This window comes from Schistocerca americana, chromosome 3, assembly GCF_021461395.2.
Source record: "Schistocerca americana isolate TAMUIC-IGC-003095 chromosome 3, iqSchAmer2.1, whole genome shotgun sequence".
Lineage (NCBI taxonomy): Eukaryota > Metazoa > Arthropoda > Insecta > Orthoptera > Acrididae > Schistocerca > Schistocerca americana.
The window spans coordinates 691,773,737-691,800,212 of NC_060121.1; the positions used below are offsets into that span (position 1 = coordinate 691,773,737).

Sequence of the window (26,476 nt, forward strand, 5' to 3'; positions counted from 1 at the left end):
ATTAAACTATAGTGTGGAAACTAACAGCGAAAATGACAGAAAAGTCACAAATTTCCGTTAACTGTAAATATGTTAACATACTCTCGATAGTATAAAAACAGTTAATTTGGATTCAGTTTGTTGTAGCTCATTCACTGGTGCAAACAACCCGCAGTGCATGCCATTAGGCAGACAGTTGTCAATTTAAGTCTTCAGTTCGTCCCGTAACCTTTGAGTCACTCCCCTGAGCAACTTCGCAACGATTATCGCAAAGCGGTACTAGAATGGAAGGGAAGTCGCGTGGAAACGAAACTGCTGGGCGAAATTCGCTAGTGATACACATGCACTACATGTACGGATATATGCGACATATGTTACATATATGTGACACGGGCGTGCAAGAGAAAGGCCACACACGTGTGAAACGCTCCTCCTAAATCCCTAAACGTCTTCAGTCAAACTTGGTACACGTACAACTCGCTATCTGGATAGAAATACTATTGGGGGTAACGACAAGCAACTTCCCATTGGGATGGGGACGAAAACAAGGAGAAGAAGCGGATACGAGGAGATGGACGGAAAGTGAGGGACGAGGAGACGATGGAAATAGATAGGTGAGAGGAGGAGATAGACAGAGAGAGGGGGCGGGTGAAGTGAATAGAAAGGAGAGAGGGTCATATGGATAGAGAGTGGGGAGAAGAGAAATTGGACGGGGAAAGGATAAGATGATAAGATAAGGAGATAGATAGAGACATGGAGGAGGAAGAGATTGGCAACGAGAAAGGGAGAGGATGTGATAGACAGAGGAGACATGGAAATAGGAAGAAGGAGCTTGACAAAATTGAGAGAGGGGTGAGGAGAAGGACAAAGAGAGGAGGAAGAAAAGATAGAGGTGATGAAGAGGAGATAGAGGGGAAGATGAACTTCGATAGGAGAGGAGATGGACAGTGGGGACGGGAGTAGACTAAAAGAGGGAAAGGACCAGATGGATAGAGAGAGGGGGAGCAGGACCTGATAGAGAGGAAGAAATGATAGAGAAGGGGGAGGAGGAGATGGACAGAGAGAGGTAGCGTAGGAGGTGGACTAATAGAAAAGTAAAATACGTAAATACGTATATGTCCGGGCTACACCGAGTACTCGGAAAGTCAGTTTATAAAACTTCACAAAATAGGACAAACTCACTCCTGAGAGATCGCAGACTTATATTTGTATAAAATAGAATGTTACAGAAATCATTTCCATTAATTTAATTAGGAAGTCTCTCAAACGTGCAAAAAACAAGAAGTTGTAAACAAAAAAATTGGGTCATCGACACGCGAATCCAGTACACATTGCTTCGCAACCCGGCACGTCGACAACTTATGCTACACTGGTATTCTGCAACAAACGACCTTGTATTTTATGTTAGAATCTTCTGAAGGGCCGACCGCTGTGGCGCTAGGCGCTTCAGTCCGGAACCACGCGCCTGCTACGGTCGCAGGTTCGAATCCTGCCTCGGGCATGTATGTGTGTGATGTCCTTATGTTAGTCAGGTTTAAGTAGTTCCATGTCTAGGGGACTGATGACCTCAGATGTTAAGTCCCATAGTGCTTAGAGCCATTTGAACCATTTTGAACTTCTGAAGGACTTCATCGTTAGCAACTGACATTTAATTATAATGAATCCTACTATAAACGACGGTTTTTCACGAATCTTTAATATGCCGTTGCCTTAAAACGGCATAATTTCGTAAGTCGCGAGTTATAACAACAATAACTAAATAAGACAACTCTTTAACTACCAGTATGACGTTTCCCTACAGTTTATTACAACAAATCGGAACAATAACGAAGCGTTTGCGAGATATCCTCAATGTGCTGGGGACTAGAAACAGTATACATTCACAGAGTGCATCTTCACAGCGTCTTGCACTTTTGTTTAGTGAATACAATACGAGCTTACCGAATATCAGAGCAGACTTGGGACAGGATTCAAGACTTACTTGCAGACTGAACACGTCACTCTTCACGGAACAAAATCGACAGGTGATTTCGGGAGTATCCCAAGGAAGTGTGATAGGACCGTATATGTACGTAAATGATATAGAGGAAAGCGTCGGATTTTCTACGAGACTGTTAGCAGATGATGCGGCTCTCTCTAAGAAAATAGCAATGCCAGAAGACAGTATCGAATTGCAGAATGTCCTGCAGAGGACTGATGAGTAGTGCAAGCTCTGGCAGTTGACGCTGAACGTAAACAAATTTAACAGATTCCTCATACATAGGAAAAGATCTTCACTACTGTAGAACTATACTACTGATCATGAATCGCTGGAAACAGTATATACCGTCAAATATCTATTAGTAACCATCCAGAACGACATTACGTGGAATGATCACATAAACAAAGCAGTACGAAAAGCAGATGTCTGACAGATTCATAGAAAGATTGTTAAGGAAACGTAGCTCATCCACGAATGAAGCGGCTTACAAGGTGTTTGTTGGACCGAGTCTTGAGTACTGTTCATCAGTATGGGATCCTTAGAAGGTAGGGCTGATGGAGGAGATGCCGAAGATACAACGAACAGCGGTGGTTTTCGTCACGAGATAGCTTTGTCGGCGCGAGAACGTTACAGAGATGCTTAGCGAACTCTAGTGGGAGACGCTGCAAGAGTGGCGTTGTGCAGCGCGGAGATGTTTACTATTGCAACTTCGACAGAGCTCTTTCCGGGAAAAGTCGCACAACATATTAGTTCCTCCCATATATAACTTGCGAAATGACCACGACGAGGAAATTGGAGAAAGTAGAACCAATACAAAGGCTTACCGACAATCATTCTTCCCACGCGCCACTCGGGGGTCGAACAGGGAAGGGGGCACTGGTTAGTGGTACCAGGACTACCCTCACCACACAGTGCTAGGTGGCTTGCAAAGTATGATGCAGATGTAGAATATAAAACCCACCACATAAGAGCTTCAACTGAAAATGACAAATACAGTATGCCGACTCGCAAGTTCTGTGTAACGTAGAGAGTGTTCTTGTTTCCTGTTGATTCTACTGACATGTTGCCGAAATATAGCAGAATTTTTCTGTATGTTACGTGACAAAATAGCTCCTCAACGTGAAACATAAGGAAGTGACGTCACAAAACTGGTACAGCTTCACGTCAACGCTCGCTAACTATAGCCGTCCTCACAAGGAACGAGACAGCAAACGTAGACGTGGACGCAATGTGCGATCACCGCGAAGTCGCCAACATGTCCCGCCTGACCTCACGAGTCACAGCACCGGCAGCACACGACGCGAGCTCTGCGCTCTCAGCGCTCTCCAACGGCCGTTGTCTACTTTATTTGGCTTGCAAAACATGCAGTTTACGAAAATAGACACGCCTAAAACAGCTGCGATAACTCTGTTAGCTATTGTCAGAAGAAGAGCGGAGAAAATCTCAAAAGAGATTCTGGATTCGTAGATTGCTTGAACAACGAATTTCTGTTAGAGGATCACTGCATTATGCTATACAGCTTTCTGATAAACATGTTTTATTCACTACTAACACTCTGAAATAACATACTTCATTACATAGATTTGAAGATCGAGATTCATTTCGTAATTTAACTTGAATGGAAGATGATATTTTTTCGAAGGTGCATACCATCACTGAAGAAGATGCACTACTGGCCATTACAATTGCTACACCAAGAAGAAATGCAGATGATAAACTGGTATTCATTGGACAAATATATTGTACTAGAACTGACATGTGATTAAATTTTCACGCGGTTTGGTTGCATAGATCCTGAGAAATCAGTACCCAGACCACTCACCTCTGGCCGTAATAAAGTCCTTGATACGCTTGGGCATTGAGTCAAACAGAGCTTGGATGGCGTGTACAGGTACAACTGCCCATGCAGTTTCAACACGATACCACAGTTCATCGAGAATAGCGACAGGCGTATTGTGACAAGCCAGTTGTTCGGCCACCATCGACCAGACGTTTTCAGTTGGTGAGAGATCTGGAGAATGTGCTGGCCAGGGCAGCAGTCGAACATTTTCTGTATCCAGAAGGGCCCGTACAGGACCTGCAACATGCGGTCGTGCATTATCCTGCTGAAATGTAGGGTTTCGCAAGGATCGAATGAAGGGTAGAGCCACGGGTCGTAACACATCTGAAATGTAACGTCCACTGTTCAGAATGCCATCAATGCGAACAAGAGGTGACCTAGACGTGTAACCAATGGTACCCTGTACCATCAGGAGGGCGATTCGCCAGTATGGCGATGACGAATACACGCTTCCAATGTGCGTTCACCGTGATGTCGCCAAACAGTGATGCGACCATTATGATGCTGTAAACAGAACCTGGATCATCCGAAACAATGACGTTTTGCCATTCGTGCACCCAGGTTCTTCGTTGAGTACACCATCGCAGTCGCTCCTGTCTGTGATGCAGCGTCAAGGATAACCGCAGCCACGGTCTCCGAGCTGACAGTCCGTGCTGCTGCAAACGTCGTCGAACTGTTCGTTCAGATGGTTGTTGTCTTGCAAACGTCCCCATCTGTTGACTCAGGGATCGAGACGTGGCTGCACGATTAGCTGCAGTCATGCTGACAGGATGCCTGTCATCTCGACTGCTAATGATACGAGGCCGATCCAGCACGGCGTTCCGTATTACCCTCCTGAACCAACCGATTCCATATTCTGCTAACAGTCATTGGATCTCGACCAACGCGAGCAGCAATGTAGCGATGCGATAAACCGCAATCGCGATAGGCTACAATCCGACCTTTATCAAAGTCGGAAACGTGATGGTACGCATTTCTCCTCCTTACACGAGGCATCACAACAACGTCTCACCGGGCAACGCCGGTCAGCTGATGTTTGTATGTGAGAAATCGGTTGGAAATTTTCCTCATGTCAGCACGTTGTAGGTGTCGCCACCGGCGCGAACCTTGTGTGAATGCTCTGACAAGCTTATCATTGGCATATCATAGCATCTTCTTCCTGTCGGTTAAATTTCGCGTCTGTAGCACTTCATCTTCGTGGTGTAGCAATTTTAATGGCCAGTGGTGTATTTACCTTCAAGACACCAAATATAGGCCAGTCCATAAACCCAGAGATGGGTACAGAAAGTTTCATAACAGCAAATACCTACAGTGAGTAAAGTTACCTTCACACATTCTGGGAGCTGGCGAAACATTCCAATCGTTGGCCTCTGCAACTGGAATTGCTGCAACTTTTTTAGTTATAACAGGTAACACCGACTTTTGAGATAATACTTGTAAATGAATAAAAACGACGCAGAATAATGTATAGAACAATACATTTAAAAATACCGGAGGCGGCTGGATGCAAACTCGCTACCTTGTTCATCGCAGCTCAGTGGCCCACGACGCTATCAATTCTGCTTTCTTCATCGTTCTTGTTCTCTGCATTTCGTCTGGGCGGACATGGCACCTGTTCAGGTTAGGCGTTGAACACATCACTCAGGTTTTTTTTTTTAATTTTTATTTTGTTACAGAGGGTAGCCAGCCCTCTGACCGAAAACCCTTGCCTGGCGTGCCGGCGTTAGAGTTTCAACACAGCTACTTGGCTACCGCACATGGCAAACACTGTTGTTGATCGTAACTATAAATGTTACATTTAGTATGCAAACAGTACCATAGAGACATACTTTGATAAATGTTGTGCCGTAGCATTGAGAAGGTGGTATATAAGTTATAACACTAAAATTACCTACACGATGCCATTACCTACTGATATGTAATTTCTTGACATCTTATTATAACACACCGTAGCTAAAACGACGCATTTTGTAGTGATCTTCATTTTGCTGATGCTTCGAAACAGCTTATATTAATTGTACGTACTCTATGAAATAAGAGACACACAGACACGTTGTTTAACGCCAAGCAATATGGCGGCTGCTATGTTCTGCTGGCAACGTAAAACGATGTCGCATCTCTTCGGCCACATTCCGCTTCATGAAGCAAAAATCTGATATGCCAGATTCATTTCAGGCTCCGCAGTGTAGTGGTACTCGGAATTTCACACTTTGACGTCACCAGCTCCTCATTCACGTACTTTTTCAAGTTCCGTGAAAGGAAGGCTTAAGGGCAGACGCAAAACCGTGTGGCACTGTGTCCCGGACTGACGCAGGGGAAAAACATAGGCCGCTGCTGCAGACTGACTTGACTCACACACAGGCGACACCACCTGCCTGCCTTGCAATGGCATGCGTGACAGGTGCCACGTTAATCGACACTGCAGATTCCCCTACGCTTGCTACTGAAGGCTCGGTTGCATTCATCTTGATATTGCTAAAAACGTCATATCTTCTTTATCAGTAGAACTGCAGATTGCGCTATAAGCATGCTGTTCTTTCCATTCATCGTACTCCAAGGACAGAATTCAATAATTTTATTGACAACGATAACAACTTACCGACACAAAACTAGTACACAGGACGTATAACATCAAACTGACGCCAGCGAGTCCTGTGACGTCATCTTCTAACTCGCCACCTCCGCGCCTCTCCGCCGCAGCCGACACGTCATTTGAGCCTGTTGTCGGGACTCGACTCAGAAACGCGAGCGACAACACGAGTTAGGAAATATAACAACGAACCCACGACATTCCCGCTATGTACGCAAACGTTTTGAAAGATATTTCCGCTATTAAACTGTAAATTGATATTGCCTTAATTCACACAATCATGATTTCGGCTTTATAGCCATTGTTGATTGCAGGTTGAAATGTCACAAAATGACCGACCTTACTAAATGACAGAAGCACATTACATATCAATATGACTGACTGGTTAGAAGCGAATATTGTTTTGTTTATACATTTATTGATAAAGATATATCTTTTTTGAACAAAGCATCAGATTTATTTTACTATTTAATATCTATTCAAAGGAAGTCTAACAATTATGTAGACATGTACACATTTTAGAGACTTTAACGATTTCGACAGTGCCAGAAGACGTGACGTAAGGGCGATGCGCAGTCTCCAAATGGTGATTAATTGTTAAAATAAATTGCCGAAATGAATGATAAACTACACAACTCGCTATTAGCCCATAAATGACATGTGATGCCGGCAGTCGGCCACTTCGACTTCTCGGTGCTACATTACAGCAGGAAGATCACGTACTTCTGTCTCGTACAAAGAGTAAGTTACGACTAGCCGTACACTCCAGTATGCTTCAGTAAAAGAGAACGAGTCGACAGGTATGAAGCGACCGCAGCGCCCAGTTCTCAGAATCGCCATACCCGCTGAACTACAGCAGCAGGGATGAAAGGTTCCCGTTAGCACTTATATAACAGCTGCGCCTTGATTTGTGACGCGCGCAGACCGACCAATAGACGCATACTCTCTCCGTTTCTGATCTCTAGAAAGAATAGGCTAACTGCAACTAAAACGTTCAATGAACATTGGTCTGAAAACGAATCGTTCGCGAGACAGTTGCGGAAGTGTGGCTAGGGAGCCGCGACTCACTTCAGTGCCAAGTATTGTCCTAGTTAGTTCTAGCGTACGTGAAATGTAAACTCCTCGATCAAGTCTCCATGGAAGTGTATCAGTTTCGGCACAAAGCACGAGTGATTGAAACACTACTTGAATGAGTACAGAGTGTGCATGCTTAAGTTGCGTCGGGCAAATCGCTGGACGTACCTCGCTAACCTGATCCATGTTGAGAGAAGGATCCTTGCTCCAGCGAAGCAGACAACGTCAGGTGCGAACCAGTGACCGTATCCAGTTACGCAGTGGTCAACGAGCCGGCCCCCAGAGCGCACGCGACCACCTGCCCTGGGGCGGAGATACCAAGCAGACTGCGCTGCGCACGCGTGGCCTGCCGTGTATATACTGGCGGTTTTTGGCTCGCGGCGCGGCGTGCGACGTTCCGACTGAAGCTGCGAATAGACCAGCTGATGCAACGTAAACACTACTGGGAAATCGCTCACCACCCGACTTACCATTTCTGGCATCATTTGCCAAGTGGGCAACTTAGAACTGTGTACCGTAGGCCCAGTGCTACTTGATTTTACCAATGTTGACTTTCATCGGAAAACGTTATAAAAATGGATGTGTGTATGCGTGTATGTTCCATGTCTCCTACTAAATCACTGGAATGACTTTTGGAACAGGTCACCCTTGCTGTCAGGCAACAATCGCTGTGGGGTTAAGAGTCACCTCTTTGTCACACGTCGGGAGATATGATGTCATAAACAATGAGCTGCATGAAAAACTGCCGCAGTCACTTCTTTGATACTAACTCTATTCGCAACATACTTCGCTGACAGTGTCCACATATTCCGCTGAATGTACCTACAAAAATATGTCATTGTACGACACATATTTCAAGAGGTACAACGTCACAAACACTGAAATAAATGGAGAAAAGGCCGCGTAGTGCATTACGTTTTAATACATTTATTCTTTTTATAAGCCATCCTAACGTTATAAAAATGGATGTGTGTATGCGTGTATGTTCCATGTCTCCTACTAAATCACTGGAATGACTTTTGGAACAGGTCACCCTTGCTGTCAGGCAACAATCGCTGTGGGGTTAAGAGTCACCTCTTTGTCACACGTCGGGAGATATGATGTCATAAACAATGAGCTGCATGAAAAACTGCCGCAGTCACTTCTTTGATACTAACTCTATTCGCAACATACTTCGCTGACAGTGTCCACATATTCCGCTGAATGTACCTACAAAAATATGTCATTGTACGACACATATTTCAAGAGGTACAACGTCACAAACACTGAAATAAATGGAGAAATGGCCGCGTAGTGCATTACGTTTTAATACATTTATTCTTTTTATAAGCCATCCTACTGTCGAGTCAATTAAGGAAATCACTGATACCTGGGAGTGATTTTGATATCTGCCAACTGCGAAACGGAAACGGGTGTAGGCGAAAGCGATAGTCGTCTATAGAGGTATGAACAAACATTGCCGTAGACAAGTGACATAATCCAGATGTAGACACGTGAAGCAACTGCGCCCAACGGACCGAAACTCTCCGCGATCTTGTTTCTTAATCTGCAGACTAATACATTACTATCGGGAGGTTATAATTATTGTGCAGCTACTTACAGAGGTCCGCTGTGGGCCGTAATTATCGTAAGGCAGCGGAACTCGGAAGATATTCTAATGTGATAACGAGGAAACGGTTTACGCTGGAAATTAATTAGTCCCAATTTTAGGCACCAGTTCCAAATTTGACTCTGTGGATGCAAGGAAGTCGTATAGAGATATTTCTGTATGTGATGGGTTGGGAACGGGAGGTGGGGCAGGAAAGGCCAAATAAGTGAGAAAAGCGTAATGTTGACATTATTAATAAAGACATAATTTGGATACTATTAACCGTCGCTTAGGTAATTTGTTCAAAATGGACACCGGATGCGTCGACGAGATTCTGCACGGCGCCAGGTTTGCACCTTCAAATAGTTGAAATGGCTCTGAGCAGTATGTGAATTAACATCTGAGGTCATCAGTCCACTAGAACTTAGAACTACTTAAACCTGACTAACTTAAAGACATCACACATATCCATGCCCGAGGCAGGATTCGAACCTGCGACCGTAGCGGCCGCGCGGTGCCAGACTGAACCAAATAGAACCGCTCGGCCACAACGGCCGGCCAGATTTGTACCTGCTGGTCAAAATTTGAACAATTTTTTTCTTGAATAAATCGATTCCGCATTAACGCATTACCAAGTTTTTCTGCTATACGATGATTACGGCCCACGCTGGGCCTCTGTGAACATCTCCACTTCAACTATAAGCATCTGATACATTATGCATATTTCTTTGTATGACTGATTCATAATTTCAAAGTTGTTTTCACGAACAAATGAAAATGAAATTTTTTACGTACTTCAGTAAAAATCATCTAATTTATTGTTTTCGTTTATAATTTAAAATTGGCAAAATGAATACCGGGGACTGCCGGGTTTGTCAGCTAGTAAGAAATAAAAGATTTCTCCTATTAAGAAACAAGAATGCAAAACAAGACAGAAACAAGTGTGACATCATGAATAGAGCGATGCAGGTAACGATAGATTTGCTTCAATCGGAGGGCACTACTGAAGATAAATTCAAAATGGAATTGAAAACTGCAATGTAATATATGTGTGTATGTATTGAACTGGGGAGCTAGAAACGACGGAGAGGCTCCGTCGCCGCCGTAGCCTTCAGTGGTACACAACAGGCTACAAAAAAATGGCTCTGAGCACTATGGGACTCAACTGCTGAGGTCATAAGTCCCCTAGAACTTAGAACTACTTAAACCTAACTAACCTAAGGACATCACACAAATCCATGCCCGAGGCAGGATTCGAACCCGCGACCGTAGCGGTCGCGCGGTTCCGCGCTGTAGCGCCTAGAACAGCTTGGCCACCCCGGCCGGCCAACAGGCTACAGCAGTCCACTCACCCCGCCGTCGCCCCACACCGAATCCAGCGTCGGTTTGCGGTTTGGCCCCCAGTGGACTCCCCCGGAAACGTCTCATTCTAGACGAGTGAAAGCCCGATGTTTGCATGGTAGAGTAACTATGGTGTACGCATACGTGCAGACAAATGTATGCGCAGCAATCACCGACATAGTGTACCTGAGGCGGAATAAGGGGAACCAGGCCGCATTCGCCGAGGCAGATGGAAAACCGCTTAAAAGCCATCCACAGGCTGGCCCGCGCACCGGACGTCGACACTAATCCGCCGGGCGGATACGTGCCGGAGACCGGCAAGCCTTCCCGCTCAGGAAGCAGCGCGTTAGACCGCACGTCTGTTAAAATCATTTTTGGAGCTGTGAGTTAATCTATATCAAAAATGTTCAAATGTGTGTGAAATCTTATGGGACTTAACTGCTAAGGTCATCAGTCCCTAAGCTTACACACTACTTAACCTAAATTATCCTAAGGACAAACACACACAGCCATGCCCGAGGGAGGACTCGAACCTCCGACGGGACCAGCCGCACAGTCCAAGACTGCAGCGCCTTGGACCGCTCGAATCTATATCAGGCTGCGAGTTATACCTACACTCCTGGAAATTGAAATAAGAACACCGTGAATTCATTGTCCCAGGAAGGGGAAACTTTATTGACACATTCCTGGGGTCAGATACATCACATGATCACACTGACAGAACCACAGGCACATAGACACAGCCAACAGAGCATGCACAATGTCGGCACTAGTACAGTGTATATCCACCTTTCGCAGCAATGCAGGCTGCTATTCTCCCATGGAGACGATCGTAGAGATGCTGGATGTAGTCCTGTGGAACGGCTTGCCATGCCATTTCCACCTGGCGCCTCAGTTGGACCAGCGTTCGTGCTGGACGTGCAGACCGCGTGAGACGACGCTTCATCCAGTCCCAAACATGCTCAATGGGGGACAGATCCGGAGATCTTGCTGGCCAGGGTAGTTGACTTACACCTTCTACAGCACGTTGGGTGGCACGGGATACATGCGGACGTGCACTGTCCTGTTGGAACAGCAAGTTCCCTTGCCGGTCTAGGAATGGTAGAACGATGGGTTCGATGACGGTTTGGATGTACCGTGCACTATTCAGTGTCCCCTCGACGATCACCAGTGGTGTACGGCCAGTGTAGGAGATCGCTCCCCACACCGGGTGTTGGCCCTGTGTGCCTCGGTCGTATGCAGTCCTGATTGTGGCGCTCACCTGCACGGCGCCAAACACGCATACGACCATCATTGGCACCAAGGCAGAAGTGACTCTCATCGCTGAAGACGACACGTCTCCATTCGTCCCTCCATTCACGCCTGTCGCGACACCACTGGAGGCGGGCTGCACGATGTTGGGGCGTGAGCGGAAGACGGCCTAACGGTGTGCGGGACCGTAGCTCAGCTTCATGGAGACGGTTGCGAATGGTCCTCGCCGATACCCCAGGAGCAACAGTGTCCCTAATTTGCTGGGAAGTGGCGGTGCGGTCCCCTACGGCACTTCGTAGGATCCTACGGTCTTGGCGTGCATCCGTGCGTCGCTGCGGTCCGGTCCCAGGTCGACGGGCACGTGCACCTTCCGCCGACCACTGGCGACAACATCGATGTACTGTGGAGACCTCACGCCCCACGTGTTGAGCAATTCGGCGGTACGTCCACCCGGCCTCCCGCATGCCCACTATACGCCCTCGCTCAAAGTCCGTCAACTGCACATACGGTTCACGTCCACGCTGTCGCGGCGTGCTACCAGTGTTAAAGACTGCGATGGAGCTCCGTATGCCACGGCAAACTGGCTGACACTGACGGCGGCGGTCCACAAATGCTGCGCAGCTAGCGCCATTCGACGGCCAACACCGCGGTTCCTGGTGTGTCCGCTGTGCCGTGCGTGTGATCATTGCTTGTACAGCCCTCTCGCAGTGTCCGGAGCAAGTATGGTGGGTCTGACACACCGGTGTCAATGTATTCTTTTTTCCATTTCCAGGAGTGAATTTCGGTATACACTGTCCTCTGTCCTAAAGATGGAATATATCTCCAGGTAATAAAACCATGATATTTGATTAACAATTGCAAGACTGACTGAAGTGCAGACCTAAATAATGAGCGCAGAGGTACGTAGAGACACATCCCTCTCCCCAAAAACAGAAGAGTGAAAGCCCATTGATAGGGTCCGCACAAAATCAGCGGGAACCAGTATCAGTGAGACTTCTGCTAGTAGTACTCCTACTCGTAATATTTGGAGGCGGAGATCAGGTAAGGTCGGGCTGTATAAGACATTGCTGCAGTTCCAGAAACTAAAAAAGAAACATAAGACCTTTTTTTAGTCAGACTTACACTTCAGGCGGCACCTAATACTTTATTGATTCCACAAGTGAATATAAACTACTGGCCATTAAAATTGCTACACCACGAAGATGAAGTGCTACAGACGCGAAATTTAACCGACAGGAAGAAGATGCTGTGATATGCAAATGATTAGCTTTTCAGACCATTCACACAAGGTTGGCGCAGGTGGCGACACCTACACTGTGCTGACATGAGGATAGTTTCCAACCCATTTCTCATACACAAACAGCAGCTGACCGGCGTTGCCTGGTGAAACGTTGTTGTGATGCCACGTGTAAGGAGGAGAAATGCGTACTATCAAGTTTCCGACTTTGATGAAGGTCGGATTGCAGCCTATCGCGATAGCGCTTTATCGCATCGCTACATTGCTGCTCGCGTTGGTCGAGATCCAATGACTGTTAGCAGAATATACTCGTAGAATCGGTGGGTTCAGGAGGGTAATACGGAACGCCGTGCTGGATCCCAACGGTATCGTATCACTAGCAGTCGAGATGACAGGCATCTTATCAGCATGGCTGTAACGGATCGTGCAGCCACGTCTAGATCCCACAGTCAACACATGGGGACGTTTGCAAGACAACAACCATCTGCACGAACAGTTCCACGATGTTTGTAGCAGCATGGGCTATCAGCTCGGAGACCGTGGCTGCGGTTACCCTTGACGCTGCATCACAGATAGGAGCACCGGCGATGGTGTATTCGACGACGGACCTGGGTGCACGAATGGCAAAACGTCATTGTTTCGGATGAATCCAGGTTCTGTTTACAGCATCATGATGGTAGCATCCATGTTTGGCGACATCGCGGTGAACGCAGATTGGAAGCGTGTATTCGTCATCACCATACTGGCGTATCACCCGGCGTGATGGTACGGGGTGCCATTGGTTACACGTCTCGCTCACCTCTTGTTCGCATTGACGGCACTTTGAACAATGGACGTTACATTTCAGATGTGTTACGACCCGTGGCTCTACCCTACATTCGATCCCTGGGAAACCCTACATTTCGGCAGGATAATGCACGACGGCATGTTGCGGGTCCTGTACGGGCCTTTCTGGATACAGAAAATGTTCGACTGCTACCTGTACACGCCATCCAAGCTCAGTTTGACTCAATGCCCAGGCGTATTTAGGCCGTTTTTACGGGCATAGGTGGTTGTTCTGGGTATTGATTTCTCAAGATCTATGCCCCCAAATTGCTTGAAAATGTAATCACTTGTCAGTTGTAGTATAATATATTTGTCCAATGAATACCCGTTTATCATCTGCATTTCTTCTTGGTGTAGCAATTTTAATGGCCAGTAGTGTAGTCAACCAATATTTGTTATAGTCTGCCTAGTTGGGAAAATTAGGCATCGGATATTGATAAGTAGGCAGCTATAGAGGTACGTGCGCCGATAACTCAAGTTCTGACCGCGAGGCTAAAACACATGCCCTGTCAGTTCTCCCGCATTATGATTCTGTTCCTCCCAAAACAGTATATTAATGATGAAGACGTTTTAATAGGTGAACAGTTTTGTACGTTCAGTTATTTTGTTCCACTTTAAAATCAAGAAATATATCTCTGCCGATTCTTGCTGCACTCTACAAATGCATTCACTCATTTATCACGCGTCTGTATGAGTTTACCATTGTCTTATCATTAATATCGTCTTTTCATTACACCAGTTTGAAACCTTTCCGTCGAATAAATAAAAGAAATAATGATTGAACTTAATGCGTTTAGACGATAACTTCCCGTCTAGAATAAAATAATTTAATTTACTTTCCGCCTAATGAAAGAAAGAAAGAGAATTGAACTTTGTTGTGCCTTGCAGCTTTCCTGTCTGCGCTTGCTTTTCACAACGTGTCTGATCTGATAGTCTTTAGCGTACACAATGTTGTACGCCTTGTTTCTTTATTGGTAACAATATTAATGTGACTGATCAAAATAAGTTTATTTCTACTTGAGCACATAAACTTACGCCTTGGCCCTTAGTACTGGTTGTCTATGTAGTGAACCTGAAAACAGACATATATATTTTCCTTACCTTTTATTTTACTGTGTCGCTTATGGATAACCTCATCTGACTGCATGTCTGAATATACTCACTCTGATCTATTGTTGATAATTCTTTGGGTTGGCATTCATTTACTGGTATTTGCAAATATATGAACTAAAACTGTACTTATTACTCATTTGCTTTTTTCATTCAAGTTACTGGTGAAAAATTCGATGTCATTATTAACTAATAAAATTGAGAAAACTCAACAAAAGTTAAATGTTGTGGTTAATGGGTTGAATGATTAATAATACGATATTGACTGAGATAAACTGATCTATTCTGAAAATGGTTGAATATAAATTTTTAACTCTTTATAATGATTCAATTTGTAAAACTTTAGTTTGGGGATCGTTTACATAAAACAGATTAAAAGTGTAACAACTAACTTACAATATGCAGTTAGCTCTTAAATACCTTATATGTCTTCATGACGTCGATTTTTAATAATTCATGAATAATTACCAATTACATAATTTTAGTATTCTTCAAGTAATATATAGCTGGTGGCGAACAGGCACACCGCTCTGTCGCTACACACAACTTAACTGCACAAAGGTTGGCTCAAGAGTGTTCTATCAACAATGCTGCGCGCTTCTCGTCGCGCTGCCTATGTATCGATGTGCGGGCTCTCCCGCCAACAAAGAGCTTGGTGCGGATACATCACTGTCACCATCGATATGCAAAGAACTCAAATAAATTTTACAAAACATTTTTTCTTAACATTTTTCTTCCCATTTTCTTAGACTCTATAATTGTTATTTACACGTTTCTTAGCTTATAAATATTTATCATCAGTTTATTACTTTGATTTATTTATGTTTTGGCATGCACGATTTTCTATTGATATATTTCAAGTTTTCCGGAAATAAAATATGATTCTGAGCTGCAAAATTCTAACTTTGCTCACACAGAAATACTAGTTCTACTTGCGTTTTAACTCTGGCGCGACTATCACTAAAATCTATCACTTTTATGCACGATCGCGAGAAGTGTAGGCACTTATGATCTGCTCTGTAAGTATGCTCCGGCTCCGCTGACAATATCCCCCAATATCGAAAAACTAATTCATTCTTTTACGCTCGATGCCCTGCGGGCTTGCTCAGGCTCGACTGACTCTCTCGTAAACCGCCATACGATCTCCAGGCGCCAGTCTCTCCGTTGTACAACTGCGGGTAATCCCCGTCAGCGATGCCGCTGCTCGGTAGCGAAGGAGCGTGAGGGTAATTCGATCCTTGCAGTATGGAATCGATATCTGTACCCTTACGACACAGGATTTGTTGAAGGAAACCGTTGTTTCCGCAGTGCTGTTCATTAATTCAACAGAATTATTTGTATTCACGAATGGCCATTTTTTGACCTTTCTTTTCATTTTCGAGTGGAACACAAGGTCAAAGAAACAGGTACTTGATAACCTGGAACTGAGAGGCGTTATAACATCCGGAAACCATTTGCAAACCAACACTGAACAGCGTATTGCCGGGATTCTATTAATTCTACTTAAGAATCTGCAAGAGCTTCTCCAGCAAAAAAAAAAAAAAAAAAAAAAAAAAAAAAAAAAAAAAAAAAAAAAAAAAAAAAAAAAGCTACGTATGTTGGATATCGTAGAATTATCCAAATCTCTACAATGCACCCGACGAGGTAATTCAGTGGTCAGCACACTGGACTATCTTTCGGGAGAACGGCGGTTCAAACCCGCATCCGGCCATCCACATTTAGATTTCCCATGATTTCCCTAATCTCTCCATGCAAATGCCGGAATGGTTCCTTTGAAATAGTACGGCCGATTGCCTTCCCCAGCCTCAAAACATACGAAGGTTCTGCTCTGTCGCTAATGAACCGATGTCGACGGGACGTTAAACCCTAATCATCCTTACTTCTTGTACGATGTAAGCCATGCGTGGCTCATGTTCCCGCCATCATGTATTTTCACCCTGTCTTTAACGTATATCCGCCTCATTACGTTAATTTAAGTTACTACTGTCAGTGAGTTGCTGCTTTACCTGACCGTGACCGGCACTAGCAGCGCGTATCGATATATCTCCTCTCGTAGTATCTTTGCTCGAATGCTATTACTTCCCTGTCGTTGTCTGTCGTAAAGGAGTTTGGGTTGCGAGTTCAGGTCTGCCAGTCATTTGGAACGCATCTAGAGCGCAGTCCGGACCTGCCAGTCGGGGAATGCAATGCGGCACTAGTGCTTTCGGGTTGGAGCTGTGAGGTCTGCATTGACATGGCTCGCCCAACCATTTCCGCCACGCATCACTTGAGCCGGGCCACGGTCTTGATGGATCGTTGGTCGGTCGTTCTCCCGGACGACGCGTTTTGGCTCGCCGATCGTTCATGAGCCGGCTGTGTGTGTGCATCGACTCCCGATTTGTCTTCGTGCGTGCTTAGTTACAGTTGGGTATCGTTCAGGTCCTCGTGCAAGTGTTGGTCAGGTTGTGTGTGTAGTTGGCGTTATTTCTACTGACGACTATTTTAGATGTTGTCGGCATTGTGAGAGGAATCGGTCGGTTGCTGCGGACTCGGGAAGTTATCTCCGTGTGGTGCAGTCGGCTGGGTCCGCTGCCGGTACCTGCGCAGTGTCAGTGCGTGTGTGCTGTCCAATCGCTACGAGCTTCGTGGTTCACCGACCCAGTTGAGTACTGGTTTCAAGTACCCAAGCCATGTCCATTCAAGTTGTGTGTTTCGTTTTGGTGGTTCGCTGCTGGGGAGGTTTTCCTGTGGGGAACACAGTGTTTGTATTGCTGAAATTTAGCCGCCATTCTGTGGAATTAACTATATTGGTTGACTACAATTCAAGTGCACCAGCGGAATTTTCTGTTTTGTGGACGTTAGTGTTCCGGTTACCCGCACTGGGCCGGCCGCTGGTGGCCGAGCGGTTCTAGGCGCTTCAGTCTGGAACCGCGCGACCGCTACGGTCGCAGATTCGAATCCTGCCTCGGGCATGAATGTGTGTGATGTCCTTAGGTTAGTTAGGTTAAAGTAGTTCTAAGTTCTAGGGGACTGATGACCTGAGATGGTTGGCTCTGAGCACTATGGGACTCAACTGCTGTGGTCATCAGTCCCCTAGAACTTAGAACTACTTAAACCTAACTAACCTAAGGACATCACACACATCCATGACCGAGGCAGGATTCGAACCTGGGACCGTAGCAGTCGCACGGTTCCGGACTGCGCGCCTAGAACCGCGAGACCACCGCGGCCGGCGATGACCTCAGATGTTAAGTCCGATAGTGCTCAGAGCCATTTGAACCATTTTACGTGCACTGACCACTAACGCAGTGTCCTTTCCTCATCTGTTGTCGCTATCCATCACGGTGTGTAGTTTTCACAGCTTAATACATATACGTATTTGATTGTGGATAATCACGCCTGTAAAATTTTGTGTTTGAATCCTCATGTACCGATTAGTGGCAAGCAAGTCGTTTGTTGGTCGGTCTGTGGCTGTCCCTTGGTTGGGTTCCGACAGATCAAGTGTAGTTGGGCTCACCACTTGTCTCACCTAAGTGAACGAGGGCAGACCGACGCCCTGGAGGCTTCTGAGTGCTGTTGTCTTTACTGTCTTTCTCACAGGTGCTTAATTGTCTGTTTATAATCTATCATAGCCAATGATAAAAAATTCCTGGTTTTACTGTGTTTTATGCAAGTAAGTTTGAATTCCAGCAAGTGGATATTTGCTGAAAGGTTATTGCCGTTGTGTTGTCTTATCTTTTAGTCTGGTTTCAGCTACTTAAAACTTAAGGCTTATGGTTATATTTCTTTTTTAAATTCTGGAAAATTAATTGTTGGCCTTCAGCCTTGGAACCTTATTCTTAAAATTACCTTTCAAGCTTAAACATTGCAGCCTTCTGCCTTTAAAAGGTTATCGTAATTTATTTTAAAATCTTGAAAATTTTACTGTCGATCTTCAGCCGTTTGTATTACATCTCGTTTATATTTGTCTATCCACCCTTGCCTTGAGGCTTTCAGCCTAGCTGTGATATGTATGTTATTTGTAATTGTAACTGCGTGTTTTCGGTCACTTGAAATTTACTTTGCTGATTTTGAAGATTTCTTGTTTGGAGGCCTTCAGCCGTGAAAGATTTGGAGTTTGAATATCGTAGTTGTAAAAGTTCGGCTATGAGCCGCTTTGATTGTAAATATGTTATTAAATTACAATAAATTACAATGTTAAGGTGAAACTGACCCCAACCTTATTTGGCCCTTTCCACAATCCAGATCACCTGTTGCGCCCAGCGGGTTTAGCGGACCATGACGTTTAACACATTAAACGTAGTTTTCATAAATGATAAATTGTAACCATGTCTTTCCTTATATGATTTTTGTATGATTCCCGTAGATGTGGCTATCGTCTTCGAGTCTACAACGGCCTTTTATTTATAATAATAATGCCTTCCATTAAATTATGAGGCAAAAATGAATTAAGATACCAGAAACAAGCATCAATTCAAGAGTTCATTGTTTCTCATACCAAAATGCTTTACCAATTGCGTTATTCAAAGCAGCCATAATTTAGGACTGAATTCGTTTCTTCAATATTGATATTTGATTTGTGACACTAACGTAGGATAGAAGTCGTGAGACGCATAATTTGCCACCGTTTATATCATCCTTTCGTATGACAACTCGAATATATTGTTGTTTTCAGCCTTGTGAAGTTTTCAACGTTTGATTTAGTCTAATTAATAGAGATTTTCTTACCTGGAAAAATATTTTTGTACGCAAGAACGGGAAGTTTTTAAAATGCTGATCATTAACGTTTGTCCACAGACTCTCTGTATTACGTTGCATGAAATTTCGAGAGAACTGCAGAGACTTGATAAATTACTGCCGAAATTACAGTCTTCTAGTGTCTTTAGTTGTCTACATTAGAGTACATAACTTAAGACAGATATATTTTTGACCCAGAGTATTGGCTGCTTTAATTATAGCAGCTAAAGCTGTTTTAAAGTGAAATTTGAGAAAGTCGTCGCTGTTCTGTCAGTGAACAGATCAATACGGACCAGAATAACAAACGAGACGCTTTCAAGCATCTATGATAAGTATGAAATCTTGTGGACCAATATTACATCCCATGTGGGCAGTATGGCGACTTCGTGCCGCAGTGTGACCAGATTGTTCGGCGTTTCGTATCTGAACAGCCTATTCCCTCAAGTATAGCAAACGTGATATTTGTGTTATGAGAAACAAATTGCGTCACATTTCTAAAGTAGCAAGCTTTAAAATGTAATACCACCACGTCATCACTCATGAAACGAAAGCAGATAACCTGATACGTAGCAGCAGCAGGATGTTACAGAAATTGACTGTAAAAGGATCAGCACTTTATTCAGAAAACAGCAGTTATTGTGGGTGCTGCAATGTAGGCAATTAACATGTCTTACAGCAAAGAAAGTGAGCTTACGGACCGACTGAGGTGGTGCGGAGCTAAGGTTGGTTGGTTGGATCATTAAAGGGACTAAACTACTAGGTCATCAGCCACTAGAGTTAAGGCACTGGATTCTTAATCAAGAGGAGGTCACTAATTTATATTTTTTCCGGTGTTTCCATAAATAAATTAAACTAAATGTTGGATGGTCCCTTTGAAACGGACATGGCCGACTACCTTTTGCATTGCTTTCGTAACAGAGTTTATCCGCCTTCTCTAATGACATCGTCATCGACTAGAAGTTAAACGCAGATCTTTCTTCAGTTTACAACGAATTTAATGTTTGATTTCGTCTAGGAGTTTTATTGGAGCCAACTTACAAGAACATGGTCGGGGGACAATTGTTCACGAACAACCTACACACAAACGCCTCAGTCACGCTTCCTGTATGGTATGTTGTGCACCTCGACATTACCATATTGTGCACGACTGACAATCTTTTAGGTTGCTCGAATGAAAGAAGTGCAGCTGCCTTACCACATTCTTCTGTTTTAACCCCGTTTGACGTTTAGCTAAGAGAATCCTTAAAAGATTCTGCGCGTCACAGAAATTCGTCTCTACTATAAGAGCTCCTGCAAGAAATCGAAGCAGCATGTTTAGTGGTCTTAGTGGGCTATTTAATGAACATTGGCCAAGCAGCATTTCGTCGTAATCAAAAATCTGACGACCTTCTGGTGCTCGCTTCAACAACTTCGTAAAATGGCTAATATTCTTTACAGTTTTTTGGAATGAATGTTTGTACGTCGCCTTGGCACTCTTTGTATAAAATACATTGTGTTTTTAGTCTACATATAACAGTTCAGGCTTTAGTGAGCCACATATACTTTCGACGATACGGCAAAAAATATAGCACATCTTACCGAGTTCGTACAATCATAAAAAACATTTCCTCTGAGGAACTATGAATCCGTTTTTAAAATACATCGATAGAAAAATTAAATACGTCGATTGCAAATGAAGCTCTGTGCATCGGTGTCCAATGTGGTTCCCCCGTCAAGTCTGTTTGTGTATAGTGTACACAGCACATACACTGGCATGATATAGTAGCTCAGAACGACACACCGAGGAAAAGAACTACAGAGGAGTTCACAAAAATATGTAGGGGTCAGTGGAGTGGATTGAATGGACGCAAGCTAAGCACTGCTTACACAGCATAAACTGGCAACAATGACGTTGCTAAAGTTTAAAAGTGTGCATTATGTGGGTTGACAAATACGATTTTGGCAAAGTTTTTGATTTAGCGCTGCCGATTTCTCGTGATTCTCAGCAAACTTCGTAACTTCGCGCTCACAGTGTGGCACGATTCCAGTGAGGACCGATGTTAACTGGGCACCCGCTGGACTTCCAGAAGGCGTCACTGCCTGCTACTCTCGAGTGCAGGTCTTGGCGAGAGATTATGAGGAGTAATATTTGTATTGTCATTTACCTTAAACACGAATATCTTTACCGCGGAGTAAAGGTGTTCGTGTTTAAGGTAAATGAATAATTACTCATGTGGTTCATACTTTTACGATGTCTCAACGGCATAAACAGCCTTAACGGTTTGTAATAAACATGGTATATGTATGGGATCCTAAACAACCTAGTTCGTTGAGTATCGTAGTGTAGAGAGCAGAGGGCTAAAATATCCAAGCAGGCCAACGCACGTGCGAATGTGCAGTCTGTGAAACTCCTATCCACAACTTACCCGCTCAAAAATGGTTCAAATGGCTCTGAGCCCTATGGGACTTAACATCTGAGGTCATCAGTCCCCTAGAACTTAGAACTACTTAAACCTAACTAACCTAAGGACATCACACACATCCATGGCCGAGGTAGGATTCCAACCTGCGACCGTAGCAGTCGCGCAGTCCCGGACTGCAGCGCCGAGAACCGCTCGGCCACCGCGACCGGCCCAACTTACCCGCTCGCAGTTTCCAAGAGAAGAGGATACAGCTACACCTGAATGATGCGTTGCAGTTAAGGTGACACCTTGCATACGGCGTATCAGTACGCACCTGTGTAACAGCAATAAGTGGGTAACAGGATGCCCTAATATGCAAACATATTTTGTTCATAAATGATAAATCTGTTTGGAATAGGGTTGGTTACTGCGATACGGTTAACATTTACAAAGCTAGCAAAATGCAGAGCCAGTCCCAGAAACATTAGCTTTCCACAGTCAATGAAACAACGTTCGAAAGGCGATAGTTGATTGCATGTAGAACGAATAGAAGAAAGTTCGTAATTTACGGGATAACAATCTCGTACGATAGAATAGGGGCATACACATAAATAGTTCGTTTCATGTCAGCACAAGAGATGGGCTTCAAAGGGCGTGATGAATCACGTGGGTCTCTGAATAAAGGCAGTTCGTTGACCCATACAGGTCGTCTGTGAATAGGACGAAAAGCGGAAACATCATTTAGAACACTCTACTGTGTTCTAACACTGAACGATTTAATTGTTTACGTTTCAGACACGCTCATGAGTGAAGTAAGAATGGAGATTTCTTCGGTTATTCTGGACGGAACAACTGATGTGAATAGCCTCTCACAGGTCACAGCCTTTCGCTCCGTTACAGCTCATGGTCGAGTCCCCTTCAGATTTTTAAAATTCTTTAAAATTTATGCCGACAGAACATCCGAGGTCCCGTATCATACTGTGGTACAACTGACAGACAGATATGGGTGCAATCAAAAACCAAACGCTCGTAGTTACGATGGAGCTGCAACCAGGGCTGGTCATTTGAATGGAATGCAGTCTACTGTGAAACACACGTTTCGTACTGCAATGTCCGTTCACTCTTTCGCTCACCGACTGAATTTAGCGCTATCTCAAGGTGTGTCAAAGATCAAAAAGCGCAGAAGTTATCTCCTCACTTTGAATGGTCTTTCTACTTATTTTCCATGTCAGCCAATAGAGTCAGGGTTCCAAACGAGGAAGCAAAGAAACCGTTGCCTAAAGTGTCTGCCACGAGGCGGAGTTCTCCAGTTCGTTAAGCCAAAACCGTATATGAGTACATTAGTTAACTGGTTTCATTTCTTAATGTAATAATAGATTCAAATGAGATATGGGAGGATGGTGCCGATACAGCTGCTCGTAGAGTTGAAATCATGATGCAAGATGTGTTTCAACTCCATTCTACATGCTTTTGCGGATAATTTCTTCCTCATTGACGCATTATTCGATACATTTCAAGCCAGAGCTTACGACAATGGTTATTGTGTAACAATGGTTTTTTTTAATGTTGGGGACAAAATGTGACTGACTTGAAGGAGAGTGTGTCATTCATGGTCACCATGTGAATGAACAAGTAAATAAACATCCTAGGCATGATGTTACAGTCAGTTTGGGAACTTCAAAAGAATCTATTGCAAAATTTAGGGCACAGTACTCGAGCAGTTGCAAGACAGATTCAGTAACTCGGATTCTGTTTTACTTTTTTAATTTCTAAACGTGCATAATTTTGATCGGTATAAACAGTGTCTCGTTGATCTTTGATTTTAATCGCAATAAGATTGCTATGGAACATTTTTTTTTATTTTTCCACTTAAGATCGCAGCTAGTAGTAACGCATAGTTTAGGAGAACTGCTTCACAATGGCGTTGGTAATTTGTCAGCTGTATTTCTAAGAGCAGCCTGCGGTGAGATTCTGTGAACGTATTTTAACTATTCCGCGTCCAGAGCCTCAGTTATGAGAAGTTTTTCGGTCAGAAATTTCGCGAAGGTTTACTAACTTAACTATGTTGTCAATTGAAAAGGAACTCCTGAGGGTGCATGACCGACGCCTCCCACCGTCGTAAAAATAGGACCAACGCCTCTCGGGGTCAGAGATCGGACCCAGTCCTGTTCAATGAAAGTAGCTACAAACCTACTTCTACTCGAAGCTCTAAAATATTTTTCGCATAAGTCGTAACAAAAAAAGCGACTCTGTACGTTGAGATCAAAAGAAAATGAGCCTCTAATGCTTAAATGTTAATTAATGGCTTTTCCACCAATTCTTTCAGTGTTACGCAGAGTGCATCGCGAGGAGACAAACTTTTTCAAAGCATAGAATTTTCTACAAATTTTCATTTTTTTATATTCTTAAATATATTTACAAATTTATTGTCAATGTAGTCGATTTATATACCCATCTTAACAACTCTCTGCCTCCGTAGCTGAGTAGTCCGCATGGCTGACTGCCATGCAGCGGCCCGGTGTTCGATTCCCGGACATGTCGGAGATTTTAGCCGGTTGGGGACTGGCTGGTGTTCTATGTTGTGCTTATCATCATTTCATCAACATCGACACGTAATTCGTCGAATAATATGACTCATACTATGCGGCCAGACAACACCACGGGGGTCTCCAGGCAATAACGCCATTCCATCATTTCATTTCAGTTTGATCATTAAAACTGGGACTCTTATTCATTTTAGTTGGCACTTCCATATCTTATTCTATATGAAACTAATTTTCTCATATGGCATTTTAGAAATTTCTACAGCTTGTAAGTTCGCCACTTGTTGCGTTACGAATTTTGAAGCCAGCAAAGACGTCTGTCTCTCCATCTCCCTCTCTCTTTCTCTCTCTCTCTCTTCGTGTTTTTTTTTTCATGGATGGAAAAAAAGAGTGCGTTTAGTCTAGATAATTATGCACTGTGTAACTACAGCAAGTTGATGCTGTTCAGATACAGGCATCGCAGACATTAAGTCATCATCAGAACAATCACCAATCATATCATTGGCAAAGCAAATATACAGGGTGATTCAAAAAGAATACCACAACTTTAGGAATTTAAAACTCTGCAACGACAAAAGGCAGAGCTAAGCACTATCTGTCGGCGAATTAAGGGAGCTATAAAGTTTCATTTAGTTGTACATTTGTTCGCTTGAGGCGCTGTTGACTAGGCGTCAGCGTCAGTTGATGCTAAGATGGCGACCGCTCAACAGAAAGCTTTTTGTGTTATTGAGTACGGCAGAAGTGAATCGACGACAGTTGTTCAGCGTGCATTTCGAACGAAGTATGGTGTTAAACCTCCTGATAGGTGGTGTATTAAACGTTGGTATAAACAGTTTACAGAGAATGGGTGTTTGTGCAAAGGGAAAAGTTCTGGACGGCCGAGAACGAGTGATGAAAATGTAGCACGCATCCAGCAAGCATTTGTTCGCAGCCCAGGAAAATCGACTCGCAGAGCTAGGAGAGAGCTGCAAATTCCACAATCAACTGTATGGAGAGTCCTACGAAAAAGGTTAGTTATGAAACCTTATCGTCTGAAATTGGTTCAAGCACTGTCTGCAGCTGATAAGATTAAAAGAATCGATTTCTGTGATTTTATCCTTGCTCAAATGGAAACAGATGAATCTTTCGTTTCAAAGATTGTGTTTAGTGATGAAGCAACTTTCCACACTAACGGGAAAGTCAACCGTCACAATGTCTGTATATGGGGCACTGAGAATCCGCGGGAAACAACTCAGTATGAACGTGACTCGCCTAAGGTGAACGTTTTCTGTGCCATTTCAGCCAATAAAGTTTTTGGTCCCTTTTTCTTCGAAGGTGCTACTGTAACTGGACTACAGTATCTGGAGATGTTAGAGAATTGGCTGTTCCCTCAGCTCGAACAAGAAGCACAACAATTCATATTTCAGCAGGATGGAGCGCCACCACATTGGCACTTATCTGTCTGTAACCACCTGAACGTCAACTACCCGAGGCGATGGATCGGCCGCCAGGCAGCCCGTGACAGAGCACTTCATCACTGGCCTCCAAGAAGCCCTGATCTTACCCCCTGCGATTTTTTCTTATGGGGGTATGTTAAGGATATGGTGTTTCGGCCACCTCTCCCAGCCACCATTGATGATTTGAAACGAGAAATAACAGCAGCTATCCAAACTGTTACGCCTGATATGGTACAGAGAGTGTGGAACGAGTTGGAGTATCGGGTTGATATTGCTCGAGTGCCTGGAGGGGGCCATATTGAACATCTCTGAACTTGTTATTGAGTGAAAAAAAACCTTTTTAAATACTCTTTGTAATGATGTATAACGGAAGGTTATATTATGTTTCTTTCATTAAATACACATTTTTAAAGTTGTGGTATTCTTTTTGAATCACCCTGTATAAGGAAAATATTTTCCGATTTCTAGAATACTACTGTGCAAGCCCAAATGTTTATATCTTCCAGTACCAGCTCTTTTTGGTGAAATTTAGATCCTTAGATTCTTATATCAGTCCACATTTCACACCCAGCTTTCATAATACT

At 44.0% G+C, this 26,476-nt stretch overlaps 1 protein-coding gene across 2 annotated transcripts in view; it reads right to left on the minus strand.

Annotated features, from left to right (window-relative positions):
* Window positions 1–7,779, minus strand: part of LOC124605797 (proton-coupled amino acid transporter-like protein pathetic) — an 81,157-nt gene extending 73,378 nt beyond the window's left edge. Inside the window, exon 1 of one of the 2 annotated variants that reach the window (XM_047137692.1) lies at window positions 7,633–7,779. In XM_047137692.1, the coding sequence (XP_046993648.1) occupies window positions 7,633–7,650 (18 nt within the window). In that variant the 5' untranslated portion in view covers window positions 7,651–7,779. The remainder of the gene's footprint in view (window positions 1–7,632) is intronic. The other variant, XM_047137693.1, reaches the window with a different exon arrangement.
* Window positions 7,780–26,476: the final 18,697 nt, after the last annotated feature.